Genomic DNA, 17,522 nt, shown 5'->3' with positions numbered 1-17,522 from the left:
ATGGTTGTCCAAACTAAGGATTGTACAAACAAGCTACTGTACCAGGCACAGCTGAATCAGCCACCATGTGAAGAACAATACGTGTCTTCACAGCAGTCAGCTATTTAACAGAAATACTAACGTCTTCAATGGATGCTGTGCTTAGATGAGACTGTTCCTTAGGCATTTGAGCTAATTGTTTCAAGTCTTGTGGGGAGGGGGAATGCCAACGGTTAGCCTACCTTGATTTCTTGTTTTAAGTGGCAGTCTGTGGGAAAGGGTTGCTGGATCTTGTGATATACTGAGGTTTGAGTGTTGTTACCATGGAAGAAAACAATGTGAAGGGAATAGATCTGAAAGTGGGAATATTTGGTTTTATTTAGTTTACTTTAATTTTACTATAATTTAATCAACACATAAAAAAATGTAAGTATATGGAATTTTTGAATTATTTTATTTCTTATGATTGATGATAACAATGTTTCCACGTAGTTTTCTTGTTCAGCATCGATCTTAAGCTTTTCTTTTGTGAACTGTTTAGGTACTATAAAGCTTTATCTTTCTAATGCAGTAACATTTCAAGTTTCTTGGAAAACAGTCTGTCCATGATGAAGTAGGCTGTATTTGGAAATCTAGGGTTGTGGTAGTCTCTACAAAATATAAAATGGGTTAGCATTGGGGTGTTTCTAGCTTTTCTGTCTATATATGTTACTGATCCAGTATCTGGTACCATAGGGAGTGCCTTAAAACTGAAAGACAGCTGCAAGAACGACTAGCGATCATTCCTCTCCTTCCCTCTCCTGCAGTATGTCCACAAATAGCCTGGGACATTTGTGGTTTCACCCTTGCTATGTGAAGAAAGTGAGCACCTGACACCTTTCCAAAAGGAGCCATCACCTTTTTACAACAACAGATTTAAATCAAATGTTTGTTTTGCAAAAAGCGTTATCAGGAAGTTATTAGAACATTACCCTTTCTTGGATTTGTAGACCTCTGATTCCAGTTGTCAGACTGTGTGACTCCTGTGTTAGTGGCTGTAAAAACTGTTACCCTAATTGTAACCATTACACTTTGTTTCAGGTTGCCTTGTCCACGTTTGCTGTGTACGTCACAATAGACAAGAACAACATCTTGGATGCTCAGAAGGCATTTGTTTCACTAGCATTATTCAACATCCTCAGGTTTCCATTGAACATGCTTCCTATGGTTATCAGCAGCATAGTGGAAGTAAGACTTCAGTCATTAACAGGTGTTTCTGTGCAGAAGTAGCCACTGGGTGGAAAGGTAACATTCCTGTGGTTAGAGAATGACCACTGGTGAAATTCAGCCACCTCAGAAAGGGAGCTTTGCATTTCCTGTGTGTTGAGTGCTGTGCAAGCAAAATTATCAATCCCGGTTATGGTGGATGGGTGTTCCTGAAATCAACCATGTTTCTTGTGGTTTGGGAAGTGCGAATCGGACTATCCAAGGAACTATGCAATGGATTTAAGGAGGGATTAGGAGTGCGTAAAATGATGATGTAATGTATATGTGAGGCAAAACAGTATGCTCTTAAATATAATGAGCAGAGCATAAGATAGTTTTCCATCCCTTTCCCATGCAGGCCAGTGTCTCCCTGAAGCGCCTTAGGGTGTTCCTGTCTCATGAAGAGTTAGATCCAGACAGCATAATCAGGGGTCCCATCACAGAGGGTGAGTTTCTTTTCCTGTTGAAAATCAGTGTGTGCAGGTTTTGGGTGGCTTTGCAGTGTTTCTTTTACTTTCTGTAACAAATTTACTGCATTTTGGTGAATTTCACTGCTAAATTTTAGCCAGAAAGCAGAGAAGGAAGTTTGTAAAATGAAAATGATATAAAGTTTCTACTACCTTCTCAGGTAATCTCTTTCCTCTCCCCAGCTCCTGTGTTCAAACTACAGAATGGTTGCATCCAGACACAGATGGTCATTTAATTTAAAAATTACTTGTTAAACTGTTCTAAGTGTAGCCATTTGAAATTTGCAGGCAGTTAACAGAATGATTAATGCTGTGCCAAACCCCAGCATTTTGGAGAAGAACAATCATTTAGCACTTCAGCACCCTTGAAGGGAGAAAGGATAAGTCCCAGTTCTGGCAAATGCCTCTACTTTCTGTTTTGTGCAAAGACTGTTACTCCCAGCGTCACTCCCACTGTATCCAGTGTTGCCAGTCTGGTTATATAGAGCTGTTTAGGAAATACATGAAGGCAGATTTACTGAAAAACTAATGCCCTTCTTCTTGCAAAACAAAACTTAACTATGTCAGTAATTTCTAAATGATTTTTCTTACTTCATTTTTACAAAGATAGTGAAATCCCCATCACTCCCTGTCATGTGGTTAGTTGGGTTCTATGTCGCTTTAGTCACTTGGCTTTCCGGTAAGCAGTCATCTGCTGTACTTTTTTTTTTTTTTTTTTTTTTTTTCCCCTCTCCATCTTCCTTTTGGGAATATCTCCTCCCCTTTCTCAGCTGATAACCATGAATACATTGCTCACAAATCCTTAGTGTGGGGTTTGGGTTTTTTTGTCCGTAATGGGTTGTACTTGCATACTAATGTAAATATTTACAGAGGCTAAGCATTTATTGCATACTTGGTTGAATTAGGAGTGGTATATTTTGAGTTGTTGCTGTAAAAACCTACAGATGCCAGTACCATGTGACATTTCACTGAACAGTATTTTTGGTCAAAATTATTTTATTTGGTAGTTTGATTTATTTTGCCCTATCATTCTTGTAGTAACTTGGCTTCACACATAGAATTGGCAGTTTAGGTTATGCTTCCATTGAAGCACAAGTCAGATTGAGACTGCTAGTTTTTTGAACTGACTTCGCAGTGCTCCAGTGGAGTTGCCAGATAAAGGAGGATGCAGCTGAGTAAGTCAGGATCTTTGTATAGTTGACATTCATGTACCTCCTGGTTACCAAGTAAGTGTAACCTCAGAACCTCTGCTGTCTTGATAAATTCAGTAAAAGGAGAACGCAAGCTTTTGGTAAGCAGTGGGTTGTTCTGCTAGAAAAGTAGTACATACCTCTGCCTATGTGTGTTTAGATTGACTTCTTGTGGCATGATCCAGAGCATACAATTTAGCTCCTTGCACTGGCACTTTTATAAATAATGAATTTTCTATTTGTCAGCTGAAGGATGCATTATTGTAAAGAATGCAACGTTTAGCTGGTCCAGAAATGATCCTCCTTCACTGAACAGGTAAGAACTAGTACACCCTTCATTCCGTTCCAAAATCTTGCTGCATCATAAATGATCTGTATTTGAATTATAAAATCTATATGCAGAAGAGTTTGTTACCTTAAAGGGGAGTAGCAAGATGTATAATGGGAGGAGAGAAAACCTCAAGAGATTTCAAGCTCTGCTGTGTGCTGCAGCTGGGATGAGCTCCATCTAGAGGATGCAGCCAGATTAGCCCCTCGTAATTATCCCTAGTGCCTCATGTTTGCACGATGTCCTCAGAGTCTTCCTTTTAAAATCTTATTCTCGCTGAACTGTAGCCATCCTTGATGCCTGTGCTGGAGAAAACCAGTGAAAATCTTGCACACGCTATGACTAGCAAAGTAACTGGGGTGATGCAGTTACAAAGCTGTGTCTTCCCTGTGCCCTGTCCCCTTCCTTAATTTTGGCTGCTCTTTCTTGGGCCTTAAATTGCATAATCTTTGGGACAAGGATGCTGTTTGGGAAGCATCCGTTGGTATTTACATTTGTGTTCACAGAACATTGGAGAGAAATATTGGACAGGTTGTGTCACAGTGCTGCTTTTTTTGAAAATTTTTTTTTTTCCCCCTTCCCCTTTTGACTAATTACACATTAAGATGCTATGTCCTAAGTACAAGAAGAGCTGGGTGCTTTCTGAATGAGAGGTTTGCATTTTCAAACAGTTAAAGTTTCTGTGCTGTGTCAGCATTTGCAGTGGGTATTCACATTGCAGCCGGCTTTATATGGGCTGTTCAATAGACTATTTAACTACTGGGATGTGCCATCAAGCAAGGCTGAATTATGTGCACTTTATTTCAGCATTAATTTCACTGTTCCTGAAGGCTCCTTGGTAGCTGTTGTTGGTCAAGTTGGCTGTGGAAAGTCTTCATTGCTGTCTGCATTACTGGGGGAGATGGACAAAAAGGAAGGCTACGTGGTTGTCAAGGTGTGATGTGTCTGAAGAATTGTTCAGCTATTTGTGGGTATTGACAGAGGGATTCTAGATTTCTAAGTGGTGTGAAGAGGGGCAGAGACAGCCTTTCAAATGAATGCATCTTTTAGCCTGATTTCCTGGCAAGCCATGTATATGCTGTAGCCCGCACTCTGTATAATTGCCTGTTAAGGCTTGGTCCAACAATTTCTAAATCTGTTGGTTTCTGATTTAGCCAAATAGACAGAATGTTGGAGGTCTCAAAGACAAGTATTCTGGCGAGTCTTGTTGGCAGACAGGAACCAATACAGCCAGGAAGAGCAGTATTGGTTCATACCTTCTTAAACATCAGAGAATTACAAGGAGAGAGGGTATACCCAGATATCCAAACATGGGTAAAGCTGCTGTTGTAGTTTGTACTTTCTTAGACATCAAAGTTGCACAGAGGTCACAGAGGAAAAATGACCTGGAAGTAAGTAAATAAGTAAAAAGTCCTTGTTTTGGATTTTGCTGCTGCTGTAATGCAGGGAAAGAGAATTATTTTAAGAGCAAAACAAATATGTTGCATTTAAAAGAATGCACATTTGGTCACCTCCAAAATTGTTCTCGAAAAATAAAGTAGGTGAAATCTGAATCACTGATTATTTGTGCAAAAAGAGAACTTTTTCTTGTGCAGAACTAATCTTCAAATCAAAATACTTTGCAGTAGCTTAGTCTCTTCTTTGAAGTGACTTTTATATAACAACTACTTCCCTTACTTTCTGCTGAAATCTCTTGGCAGGGATGCATTTGTTAAACACTTGCATTCCATAATAAATTGTTTTATGCAGAACATAATTTATAACTTTATGAAAGAACTAATGACTTTTGACATTCAGTAATTGTGCAAACATATTCTCTAAACAAATGTTTCCTCCAGGTTTGTTAGAGAATCATATTTTGTTTGAAGTCCTTCATTTTCCACCAACACACTTTGTTACAGTCACTTGTAGAGAGGATTATAAAAATAACATTTTGGAGGAGGCGGTAGCCCAAGAACTACTTCGTGCAGTTTTGAAATGACCATAGGCAATTTGTGAGGTGATTAGCACTGCCTGCCTTACAAAGCCCTGCTGTGCTTTGACTTTTGTGTGCAGACTTTTGGTCTAAAGTACTGAATAAGGAACTTTATTTTTCTTGCAGGGCTCAGTAGCCTATGTTCCTCAGCAAGCCTGGGTCCAAAATGCAACTCTGGAAGATAACATTATCTTTGGAAGGGAGATGAATGAGAGCCGGTACAAGCGTGTGATTGAGGCTTGTGCACTGCTGCCTGATATAGAGATTCTTCCTACGGGAGACAAAACAGAAATAGGAGAAAAGGTATTTAAATACCCGCTCTGCCATAACAGTGTTATTGCTAGTAGTAAAGGCCATATGACTTCTATTCTACTTTACCTTTAAGTTGTATTGAATTTAAAACATTCAGAATAGAAGTCCTCTAGAATAAAAGACAAATTTGAACAGTATGTTTTCCTTGTCTTTAAGCCTCAAAGGGGAGGAAACCTGTCCTCAATTACAAATGCAAAAGCTTCTTGCAATGACAGTTTTTAATCGCCTCTAAGGTGCCATGGTCACAGAGCAGGAAAATGTATGGAAACAGGAAGACAAGAATCTTCTGAACACTTCAGCTTCATTTAAAACAAGCAAACACCTCCCCCAACCCCCCACCAAAACCCAAAAAACAGACCACAAAAACAACCACCACCCCAAAACTGGCCCTTGGTTGCAAAAGTATGTGTGGTGTGGGATTTAGAAACTTGCATAGATGTTGTCGTGCCCTGCTGTGGGAGCAGGACTGGGTGTCCTCTAACCATGTGGCCAGCAAGGTATGTGTATGTAACCTGCTTGGTGTTCTGCTAAGCTGATGTTCTCCAGAAGACAGGGATGTATAGGGATATGTGCTTTGCCTGCTGACTAGTTATAGGTGGGGTATAGCTGCCAACTGACAGCCCCAGATTCAGTAAAGGGTGCAGCTTTATCTTCCTTATTGGTCAGCAGATCAACCAAATTGTAGAGCGTGAACAGAGTTTGTTTATTAAATCGGAGGCAGCACTGCAAATATACAGCTGAGAAGAAAAGTAACCTCTGTGCAGAGTTAGGTAGGTCAGTCTGAATTAACTGCTTTACAAGACTAGCAAACACTTTTTTTTATTAGTCCCTCCCTGACAGTGAGAACTTAAGATGTGCTTCATTCCAAGAGGAGATTGACTGTGATTGCTTATGCTGTTGTGGTAGTGAAATTATTTGTGATGGAGATCTGTTTCATACAATGCTGGAATTTCTCTAACTTGCATAAATCACCTGTGACTTGTGTCTTTCACAAACTGTAGCAAGATATCTCTTTTCAGCTGTAAATTAAGGATCATATTTTCTTGTTTCCCCAGGGTGTGAATTTGTCTGGAGGACAGAAACAGCGAGTCAGTCTTGCTCGGGCGGTTTACTGTAATGCAGATGTCTATTTATTTGATGATCCTTTATCAGCTGTCGATGCTCATGTTGGGAAACATATTTTTGAAAAAGTTATTGGACCAAAAGGAATCCTGAAAAATAAAGTATGTCATAATGAGATACTTGTCTCTAGAGAATGATTTGGTTTTGTCTGCTGAGTTCAAATGATTCCAAGTTTGTCAAGTTGCATATTCAGACTTTTGTTTCAGACATCTGAAAAATGAAAGGATCCTTCTGAGATTTTTAGAGGACTTTTATAAAACACTGAGTTTTTATAATGAAATGTGCTGTGGTTTCTGTAATTCAAAATTCTTTGATGGAAAAAATGAAGACAAGGACAGTATTTTTTTCTTAAAAATGCTGCATGCCTGTCCATAATTATTACTGTATTGTACACAATTCAAGCAGCAAGAGCAGCAGTTCAACCATTGTATTAACTGATGTGAGATGTTAGAAAAACTTTTTTCTTTTGCTATTTAGACACGGGTTTTGGTAACCCACGCGATCAACTACCTGCCTCAAATGGATTCAATTCTGGTAATGTGTGACGGAGAAATCTCTGAGATGGGCTCCTACCAGGAGCTGCTGAAGCAAGATGGGGCTTTTGCAGAGTTTCTTCGTACATATGCTAATGCTGAACAAAGCATGGAGAACAACGGTAAGCTTACAAATAAATTCTTTTGGGATAAGCTGGTGTAGCATGTTAAGGGAGTCATGTTTACGGAAAAATATTAGTAGTGGAAGGAAGGTTAAAAGAAATTACTGTTTCTTCTGATACACCTATAGGTAGAGATGCTTATTTCTTGAGGGCATTGAAGGTTGTGAGATTAAACGCACATTCTTTCTTAAAGTTTAGGAAAATGTGGAGCAGATCTGTAGTAAAATTCCTCTCACTTAGAGCAGAATTCAGATGGTTGTGAGATCAAGTAAAGGCCAGCTGGGGTTTACACACCCTTCCTGTGTGCTTATTAGGATGTGTCATCTTTATGCAGATAATTCCTTTGGGGATGGGGAGGAGGAGGAAGAAACAACTCATTTTTCTAGCTGACATCCCTGACTCCTGCTTCTGCTTTACAAAACAGCTGTAGAGCTACACTGATATGGGAATATACTTTAGATTTATTTTTTTTTTACCTGCTGACGGTTGCAGTATTGGTTGTTAATAAGGGAACTTAGTCTTTTGCCTCCAGCCTGTTTTCTCCACCAGCTTGCCTGTAGTGATTTCCTGACACTCCTCCATATGCTCATGCCAAAAAGTATGGAGGGGTGCTTGCACTGTGCTCACTGGGGTTAAGTTGTTGTGTGTCATGGTTTAAGCCCAGCCAGCAGCTAAGCACCACACAGCTGCTCGCTCACTCCTCCCCTCCCCCAGTGGGTTGGAGGACAGAATTGGAAGAAAAAGGTAAAACCTTGTGGATTGAGATAAGGACAGTTTAATAGGACAACACAGGGAGAGAAGTAATAATAACAACAATACTAATAAAAGAATGTATAAAGCAAGTGATGCACAATGCAATTGCTCACCACCTGGAACCCCACGGTCAGCCCGTTCCCAAGCAGAAATTTCCCCCCTCCCTCCCCAGCTCCCCCAGTTATATAGTGAGCATGAATATCACATGTTATTGAATATCCCCTTGGCTATTTCAGGTCAGCTGTCTTGGCTGTGCCCCCTCCCAGCTTCTTGTGAAAATTAACTCTACCTGAGCTGAACCCAGGACAGCATGTGCTTGAGGCCTGTTTGGTAGCAAATGCCGGCTGCTGAGTGATCCAGAGCAGGCTCTCCAGAACAGCGGAGGGATCGAACCCACTTTTCCCTTCATCTTCCATTTGGAAAACCCCTGGTTCCCACCCATTCCCTAGAGGGAAAGCAGAGGCATTTTTTTATTCTACTCCTCACATGCCCATCACAGGCAAAAGAGAAACGGTGCCACTTTTAGCTGCACTGATAGAGCTGTGAAGTGTTAAAAGAGGTGTTGAATAGCTGTCTTTGGCAGGGGGCTGCTCCTGATGCTCATCTAAAAGTTCCTTGTGTGAGGGCTGTGATGGTCTGCCTTATTCTCTGAAGCTGCCCTCTGCTGTCCAGGCTGACAACACAGACTGCCCTTGGAGGCTGTGAAAGAGAAGTTTCCTTCCTGGATGTGCAAGGTGGCATCTTCTCCAGCTATCCTTGATGGGGAGTTGGATTTGGGGGTGATGTGTCGAGCTGAGGCTGAAGGTTAGGATGCGCTGCTGTAGGCTAGCTCTCCTCTTGAAAAAGTCTCTTGATGAGTGTAAGTTGTCACTCTGCAGACTGTGACGCTGGTTTGGGTGGACACTGTCTGTAAACAGCAAGTGCTGTATGGGTGGGGTCTCCCACTGTGAAAAACACTGCGGGAAGACATTTTATGAAAGCAGACTCAGGCTAACTTCTGTGTATTTTCTGTAGGTGTTCCTATAGCTACTTTGGGCACAGTCAGACTTGTTGCAGTCTTCAGTGTGCGAGACTTCCGGAGACAAATTAACTTTCTCTGCGCTTCCCTGGGAAGTTAACAAGTTGACTCGTACAAACATTTGCGTCCTTTAATAGCCTTGTTTTCTTAGCCTTTGTCTCCTCCCCTTTCCAAGTGCATGGTAGGTTTGGAAGTCCTTTACATTAAACTAATTTACTTTACTTTTCCATTTAAATACTGAAAATTCTTTTGGAAAGTGAGCCAGTGCTTTATCTTTTGCCATGCTTCTCTGCAGTTGTCTAATAAAAGGCACTTTTAACTTCAGTATGACCCTGGTGATTCGGAGAGGATTGCTATGTCACAGGCTTGGCCTATTTGCAGCAAATTTGTTTCTCACTTTTGGTCGAGGGTTCTTTTGCCAAGGGTAAAAAGTGAAAAATAGGGGCATTATTTGTCTGAGTCACAGCAATAATATTATCAGATGTGTAAAAGATTACTAAATATTATTAAAAATCACAGGTTCTTGGATAAACACAGTAATCTGTGATGGGAGTCAACCTGAGCTAGCTGGAGGGGATCTGCATACCCACTTTAAAAGGGAGGTTCCCTTATATCTGAAGCTACATGTTGGCAGCCTGAAAACACTTAAGCTGGAGCAAAATAGAAAACCGTGCATTGGTGCTTTCTGGCTAGAACACATCCTGCTTCTGCAAGGGTAGGAAAAATTCTCCCCCTACCCAGCCTCTCTGGTTTGGCTGCGAGTCTGCTCCCCATTGACTCCCAGCCGTTCTCTCCCATTTGGATTCCTGAGGGTTACCTGCTGTCTGTGTGCTGTACTGCTGCCTTTCCCATCCTCAGCTTCACAGTGTTTCTTCTGTGTAATTCTTCTTGCTTTTAGCAGTTGTTCCATTCACTGCTGGCACTTAGTGTGGCTGATTTGCTCATGCCAGTACTACTTCTGCCTGTGCAGACTGGTCTGGAGTCATAGATGTGCCCTTGACTCCTCTGAGTGTTTCTTTTTTGGTGGAGTCCAGTGTCTCTGACTTCCCCCCCCAGATTTGTAGCTGTTGCTGCAATACTTCTTGCTGTAGAGATAGCAAATAGTTACTCTAAGATTACCTTTCTTACAACTGTTTTCCCTTGTCTCCTATGCAAACTAATGCAGCAGATGTTACTTTTTGTTTTAACGTGTGGGGGTTGGGGTTTTGCTGTTTTTTCCAAATGGCTTCAGCATAAACTTTGGTTTGGCCTTGAAAAGTCTGGAGCTATTTTTAGTGTTTGTGGGGAGTCTTTGGTCTTGACTGCAGTGCCTGGAAGATAGAGATGTACCACACAATTAGTAATTAGAAATCTGGTTTACATTGCGTGGGCTGTGCTTCAGATGGCGGTCTCCCCAGCGTTTGTCTCTATGACTTTGCAGGCAAATAAAAGGCTGAAAGACCTTTCAATGGCTACTCAGTTAAGGTTTGTTTTTTTTTTTTTTTTTTTTTTTTATATATGCGAATTGTCAGCACAACAGGCTTACTCAGTTTTAGTTTGGAGGAACAAAGGGATAAAAGTATTCTGAGAACTGCTAAGGGTCTGGACTGTAGGTTTTAGTTCAACAATCTGCATATCTTGCATATCTTGAAAGGAAGTGTGCTGATCTGTCACTTGTGGCTATTCAATTTGAATGTCCTTGGGTTTCTTCTTTAATGTTGTGGACTTAATTCCCCAAATTCCAGCTGTTGTCCTGTATAAAGTAGAAATCTGCTTTCTGGAAAAGATAGTATGATACAGGCGTAAGATTTGCAGGGCCTTGCTTGGCCTCTGTATAAATTGCTTCCCAATTGCAGCAGTGAGAAAAAAAATTTAGAATTTTTTTTTTCCAAGTGCTGAGTTTGAAAGGAAGATAGCTTCCTTGCTGAATAGCTTTGTATTATATGCTAGGTAGTAGTGTGTATTTCATAATAAAAATTAATTCCACATTACGGGCTGCGGTTTCATATCTGCAAGGAAAAAGCATTGTGCCCTCATGGTTAATGCTATCTCCCAGTAAAGCCTAGCACACCTGTATTTTGTGGCTGTGCTTCTTTCTAACAGCATCAGGCTGAGTTAAGCTTAATAGCAGTGTTGGATAGTTAAGATAACTTGTGTGATGCCTGTAGGGATGGTTGGGCGTTTCTCTCCTTTCTGACTCCTTGGGAGGCAAGAGTTAAATATTGAGATGTGTTGGCTCTTTTCCAAATGTTGTTGTGGAATCTGGAATGGTAATTCAGAAAACACCTGTCTTTATCAGGAAATAATCTGGCTTTCTCTTAAATTCATTTTACTTCTAGCAAAATTCATCTCTTTTCTTTCTCTCTCCTAAAGCAAAAGCTATTTGCAGCCTCTCACCCAAATGGCAGAAGCAAATACTGATTCAAGATGAGTGCTGTTAGGGTATCAAGATGCTTGGAAGAGTGAAGTATCTCACTATTTCTTAATCTGTCTATGCAGGATGATGACCGAGGGCTACACAGTAGATGAGACTAAACCTGTGCTATCACAGCTCTCCTTCTCTCATTGCAGTTACATGACTAAAGCAAGGGAGAATAGCAGAGCTGTGGGAGGAGAGACGCAGCCACCTGGACAAAAGTTGCCACTCTGAAAACATGATGCTTTGTATCTTTAATGTTAAGGTCAGGGACTCTCTTAAGATTCTTGAATGAAGTCTCATCCCCACCACTGGGGAAGATGCATATGGTAGTTCTCTGTACGTAGTGAGTTTTTCTGTCATTGTCAATATGAGGCCACTTTAGAGTCACTTTTTTTGATGATCTCTTAGTGCGTATTTTGAAATGAAGTTTCTTGATGGTTCACTTGTAGCCGCCTGGTTTGGATTTTTTTCTTTTTCCTCAAGGCTGGTTTTTTTTTTTTTTGACTGTGTATGAGGCTTGGGATTAAAAAGAGGTCCATTTCAGCAAATTTGATCTTGCCTTGGGCATTTCTGGTTTTGTGGTTTAGGTTGTGCTACTTGGATGTGTTTGGGTTTGTAAAGATTGAACATGGTTGAGTGTGTTCTGGAAAAAGTTAATTGTATATACTTTTAGACTCAGATCCTTCATTAGAAGGAACGATTCAACCTCTGGAAACAGGTAACTGCTGCTTTGCCATGTGGCTTTGTATTAGTGCTTGTGTTGGAGTAATATGAGTAGCTGCAGTTCTAGAAGAATTTTGTTTGCACAATAGAAGGTGTTTGCATGGTACTTGTTTGTGTGATGCTACAACAATTGGTGTGTCAGCTTGTAGATAACTCAGCAGCAGCAATTCTTTATCTCAAACACTTCCATAAGGAAGCTTTAAATAAACTTTAAAGGTGTACCCTGGATTTAGGAGTGTAGTGAGTGTACCCAGAGAGGCATCATAGGTCGTTTTTGTTCTCACATGTGTATTCAGTACTTCACAGCTGTTCCCTTTTATTATTTCTGGACACATTTTTCAACAGAGCCCTCATTAGTGAGCTTATACCCTAGGTGCATATGCCAGATTTACTATGGCAATCTTGAGCATTTTTCGTTCTCAGGAGGTAAATGCAATATAAGGGGGAAATCTTTGTAGCCTACAACACAAAATCAAATTTAAGAGCCATTAGGGCAGGATGGTTTATTTGCGGTTTTGTTTTGTTCGTGTGGGCTTAGACCTTCAGTGATGCTCATATGATGCTAGAATGCTTGCTGGTTTTCATATGGGAGCCTTTCAAAAGGAATGCCGTCAAATGCTTAAAATAACCAGCAGTCCCATGTTGGTTTGCTGTCATTCGGATAAATAAAAATAAGAACTAAATCATTGAACTTCTAACTTTTTCACATCTTCTGCTTTCTTTTGCTTCTAGACCACACTGAACACTTTAGCTTTGGGTTTTTAGAGTAATGAACCGATGTTCAATTTGCAGACGCAGGAGGGAACAGCTTTATGTTCAAGGAGTCCATGCTTAATGTATTGATGAACTGGTTTATGCATATGTTTTGCTTTAGTATAAAAACATGAAAACTTCAGACTCTAGATCTACATAAATTTTCCTGCATATATTTTGAATAGATGCAGGTGGGCTTTTTTGTTTGCATAAACCCTTTAAAATGCAAAATTCTTTTGTTACAAATTCTGAATTAACTTTCATACTTGAAAATGGAGTTCTGTTTAATTGACAGTTAATTTTTTAGGAGTCAGTCATTTGGTCTGTATTAGGAAAATGAGGACATAACTTGAACCTAGAAGTTTTACTCATGGCACTGTATTATACTGTGTTAAGTTGCTCAGAGAAAGCTTAATATTTGAAGCTGACAGGTTTTGTGAAGTGTTTTAGACAACTGTCTCGTGTGTGTTGCATCTTGTTACAAATGGGATGTTATGGGATAACAAGACTTTTTTTTTTTTTGAGAAGTGATGTTCATAGAAAGATCTCATGTTTAAATTAATCTTGATTCCTATGGTTGCTTAAAAACACAAGGCTTTTGCATGTTGCTTCCTGCTTAATTTTGCAGGAAGGCTCAAAGTTAATAGTACATGCCTTCTGTTCTTACAGCTTCACTCCATCATTTACTAGAATGTCTTCTCATTGCATTCTAAAATGAAAATATTTATAGTTAACTGTGTAAAAGATGTGGCTTGAAAAGGAGTGGTTGGATTGTTTGGTGTTTTTTTTTTTTTTTTTTTTTTTTTCACAGAGTGAGTCATAATGTGACTTCGTATTGCATGCTTTAACGTGAAGTATGTCCTCATAATTATATTAAATTATTATTACTGACCTACATTTGGTAGGAAAATAGAAAAATAAATGTTCATTGTCTTGGCAACTAGTCCTGTTGGGGGTGGAACTAAACTGATTTGTTCACCTGGTCAATTATCTGTTAGTACATGTAAATACTTACTTGTGTTCCCCTCTTTGTTTGCACATTAGGACTGCACCTGGCATTTAGGATTGAAATGAAACCTTTGTATCTTTTTGCTTACCACTTCTGTGTTTACTTTTTTGCACCACCCCCCCCCACCCCACCCCCCCCCACCCCCCAGATACAAATAGTCCATCTGGAAAGGAAGGAAAGCCTATAGAAAATGGAGTCCTTGTGAATGAAGTCCCTGGAAAGTTGATGCATAGGTGTGTAGTCTCTTTTTCTTTCACTCTCTTTTTTTTTTTTTTTTTTAATCTTGTTTCCTTTTTCCATCCTGTTACTCAGTTGTGGACAAATAGTAATTTTGTGTTTATGGTATTTCTTAGAGGAAAATGCATCATGCTGTATGCAGCAGCCTGAGAGAGGTGGGGTTGCTGCCGCTCCATGGCTCCAGGTCCTACAGTAGCAAGGCTGAAGATATACTCCCAGCAGGCACACGCACATAGGGCATACATACACACCATGTGTATACATGGCCAGCCACACAGATCATGGACACTTGAGCACCCACACAAACACAGCACCAAATGGCCTCATTCTGTTCCCATCTCTGGCTCAGCAGGATGGCAGTCCACTAGTGAGAATATAATACATGTGTATGTACAAAGTAGATCCCTCCCCTAGTTGGGTTCAAGGATAGTCTGCCCAATAGCTGCCCTTGGATCCCAGTCTTCCCAGTTGCTCGCACCTGGGCATACAAACCTCTGAGGCTGCAGCCCTGCTCCAGTTGCTGGTACAGACTGTTGCACATGTATGCCTGCACACACAGAGCTCTTACACTACTCTTCTTTCCGTGTGAAGAAATGATTGTGTTGTAGCAAGATACCATGGGTTCGGCTTGCATGAAAGGGAGAGTATCATATTGGCTAGTGCAGCTTTCATACGCTTTCCCAAGGCTTCTGCATATAACTGCTGTCATATGGGATGAAGTGCTAAGTGGACCTGTAATCTGACGTAGTACAGCTGCTATTATGCTTGAGAGAGGCCAAAGGCAATCACTCTGATGATACCTTCCCAAAATCAATCTCATAGTTTATGCCTTATTCTTATGGTGCTCTAGAGATACTGTATTTCTGGAAGCTAACAAGTGCCTGGGAGTACAATTGCCCATTTTCATGCCAGTGTGGGTACCCTTTTTGCCCTTCAGCATCTGCACTGGATATGATGATAGGGTTTGTAAAGGCTGGTGTTGATAATCACCAAGCGTTTTTCTTTCGAGAGTTTGATTGCTCAACCAAGGCTTCTTTGAGTGGCTAGCCTGTTACTCGTATCTGAAGATGGACACTTAAGAACTGAATGCCATCAGGGAGGACTAGGAGTGTGCTGTGAGGGGAGCAGGGAAGCAATAGTAACCACTGGCCTGAAGATGACTGGTTAGGAGATTGATTATCACCAGAGTCATGTAAGCCACTGACTTGGAGCTGTGGACTGTTGAAGTCTATTTATGAAGTAAACACCTGGCCTATATCATGCTAAGACTGAAAAATAAATGTCTTCAAACAGGCAACTCAGTAACTCTTCAACATACAGCAGAGACACCGGGAAGTCACAGCACCAGAGCAGCACAGCAGAGCTGCAGAAGCCGCTTGCTGAAAAGAATTCCTGGAAACTGACGGAGGCTGACACAGCGAAGACTGGGAGGGTAAGGTCTCCTTTTCCACTTCTGCACTCTCTTTCTGTTCCAGAAAAATCCATGGGGTTCAGGAGAAAATAACTTCCAAAGACCATGTAAAGGTCTGTGTGGATTCTTGGACTTGCTGCTTGTTGTGTAGTACTTCATGGAAGTGTTGCTGTGCCTTCTGTTCCCAAAGCTGAACCCCAGGTTTGCATGCAGAAAGAGTGCTGACACCAAAACTTTTGTTTAAGATGATGGGCCTGACCACGTCAAAGTTTAAAAGAAGAAATTAAAACCTTGCAACTATTTCTTAGAGAGAGGTTGTGACAAATTAGGGGACCAAATGAAATCTGCCCTTCAGCATAAGGAGCTGGAGTTGACTCAGATGAATTTAAGCCAAGTTTCCACTGTAGACACAAGTATCTAATCCCAGGATACCCAGGGCTTTCTGAGAAACATAAGAGTGAGGTTCCTGGGAAAATGGCAGTTACACCTCCTAGCAGTGTTGCTTGAATCCTCTGGTTAAAGATAGATCATAGGATACAAGCCATGTGGAGCAAGGATTTAATTAAATGTTATATAATCTTGTGGTAAAAAGAGCGCGCCAAAAACTGGAACTCCTCAGTGAAGTTTTTGGCTCTGCCACTGATGCTCTGTGTTACTTCAGGCAGGTCTCTCCCTACCCTTCCCTTTCCTTGGAAGACAAGGGGAAAGGTTACGTGTGCCTGCCCTGGAGGGATGTCAGGTTTGGCACATCTCCACAGAACCACTTTGCAGCTTGTGTTGCCAAACAGCGGCTCTCTAGAGTGCAACTGTTGTGTTTTTATGGCCCGATGCAGAGATATTGACTTTAAATAGGGGGAATTGCTGGTTTTGAAACTTAATCTGCAAAATGAATATATTTTTTTCCCCTTCTGTCTTCAGGTGAAGGCAACAGTGTACTGGGACTACATGAAAGCAATTGGACTCTTCATCTCTTTTTTGAGCATTCTGCTCTTTATGTGTAATCATGTAGCCTCCCTGGCTTCCAACTACTGGCTAAGTTTATGGACAGATGATCCTGTTATCAATGGGACACAGCAGTACACAAATGTCAGACTGGGAGTGTATGGAGCACTGGGAATTTCTCAAGGTTTGCTTGGTCTTTCCTATTTTAAGATTAGCTGGTTCAGAATGTTTCTAATGTTCTTGGTGATCTTGTATCCCCAGAACTGCAGCAGCAGTTTGCTAAGGATTTGAGAGTGGGGTGTTTTTGTTTTTTTTTTTCCTTTGTAGAAAGATGGAAAACTTGAGTGAATAAAAAAAGGGCAAGCAAATCAACCTATAAAATTATTTAGTTAGTGAATATGGTTTTCTTTTGTTTGTACAAAACAAGAACGAAAGTGGTTTGCAGGGGCTGATGAGCCAGCAGTTGGTGATAAAATGTCTGACCCAGGAAATGGCTCCTTAGGCTGTAAACAAACTGTGCTAGCCTGGTTCGCAGGGACAGTTTGTCACAGGAGGCCATTGCTATGCTGCCTCCCTTGCAGCCATGGCCTGGCTGAGCTGTGTAGGCAGGTGTTTCCTCTGACTGAGGGTCCATCCAAGGCACCGCAGGGAGGCCAGCTCTGCGGCTTTTTATGTGTCCTCTTTGGTCACTCCAAGTACCTCATTTCAGAATTGCCATAAAAATCCTTCCATAAAAACTAAATCCTATGTTAAAATTCAGTGGTCTTTACTCAAGGAAAGTGCTCAAATATTACACAAAATTTTGTAACGGAGAAACAACTTCTTCCGTGAGTGAAATGTGGTATTTTCACTGATATTTTTTTTTAAATTTTTTTTTTTAATTACTTGAAGTAGTTGCTGAGTCTACTTGTAGTGAACCCCAGTTATCAGGATTATTGTACTAGAGACTTGCTAATGCTAAGTGATGACAAAATTAAGGAAAATGTTTTGTGTGAGAGGTGGAAG

At 40.8% G+C, this 17,522-nt stretch overlaps 1 protein-coding gene and 1 long non-coding RNA gene across 10 annotated transcripts in view; one reads left to right on the top strand and one right to left on the bottom strand.

Moving 5' to 3' along the window:
* LOC115335745 (multidrug resistance-associated protein 1) overlaps nt 1-17,522 on the top strand; it is a 65,503-nt gene that overhangs the window by 30,910 nt on the left and 17,071 nt on the right. For 6 of the 9 annotated variants that reach the window (XR_005931438.1, XM_030001883.2, XM_041120223.1 and 3 more), the window contains 11 exons: nt 1,060-1,206; nt 1,583-1,670; nt 3,128-3,197; nt 4,017-4,143; nt 5,311-5,487; nt 6,552-6,719; nt 7,096-7,273; nt 12,116-12,160; nt 14,076-14,160; nt 15,458-15,596; nt 16,494-16,701. Coding sequence is in view for 8 of the 9 variants with exons in the window: in XM_030001883.2 (XP_029857743.1) it covers nt 1,060-1,206; nt 1,583-1,670; nt 3,128-3,197; nt 4,017-4,143; nt 5,311-5,487; nt 6,552-6,719; nt 7,096-7,273; nt 12,116-12,160; nt 14,076-14,160; nt 15,458-15,596; nt 16,494-16,701 (1,432 nt within the window). In the remaining variant the exon portion in view is untranslated. Of the gene's footprint in view, nt 1-1,059; nt 1,207-1,582; nt 1,671-3,127; nt 3,198-4,016; nt 4,144-5,310; nt 5,488-6,551; nt 6,720-7,095; nt 7,274-12,115; nt 12,161-14,075; nt 14,161-15,196; nt 15,357-15,457; nt 15,597-16,493; nt 16,702-17,522 lie in introns of those variants that run through there. The other 3 variants (XM_041120224.1, XM_041120227.1, XM_041120226.1) reach the window with 3 other exon arrangements.
* On the bottom strand, nt 143-11,626 carry LOC121232617. The gene is made up of 3 exons (XR_005931442.1): nt 11,542-11,626; nt 4,875-4,881; nt 143-157 (listed from the first exon to the last, which is right to left on the bottom strand). It is a non-coding gene; the product is annotated as an uncharacterized LOC121232617 (long non-coding RNA).

This window comes from Aquila chrysaetos, chromosome 25 (genome assembly GCF_900496995.4).
Source record: "Aquila chrysaetos chrysaetos chromosome 25, bAquChr1.4, whole genome shotgun sequence".
Lineage (NCBI taxonomy): Eukaryota > Metazoa > Chordata > Aves > Accipitriformes > Accipitridae > Aquila > Aquila chrysaetos.
Note: the sequence above shows the minus strand (reverse complement) of the source record. Positions and strands in the feature narration are given on the sequence as shown.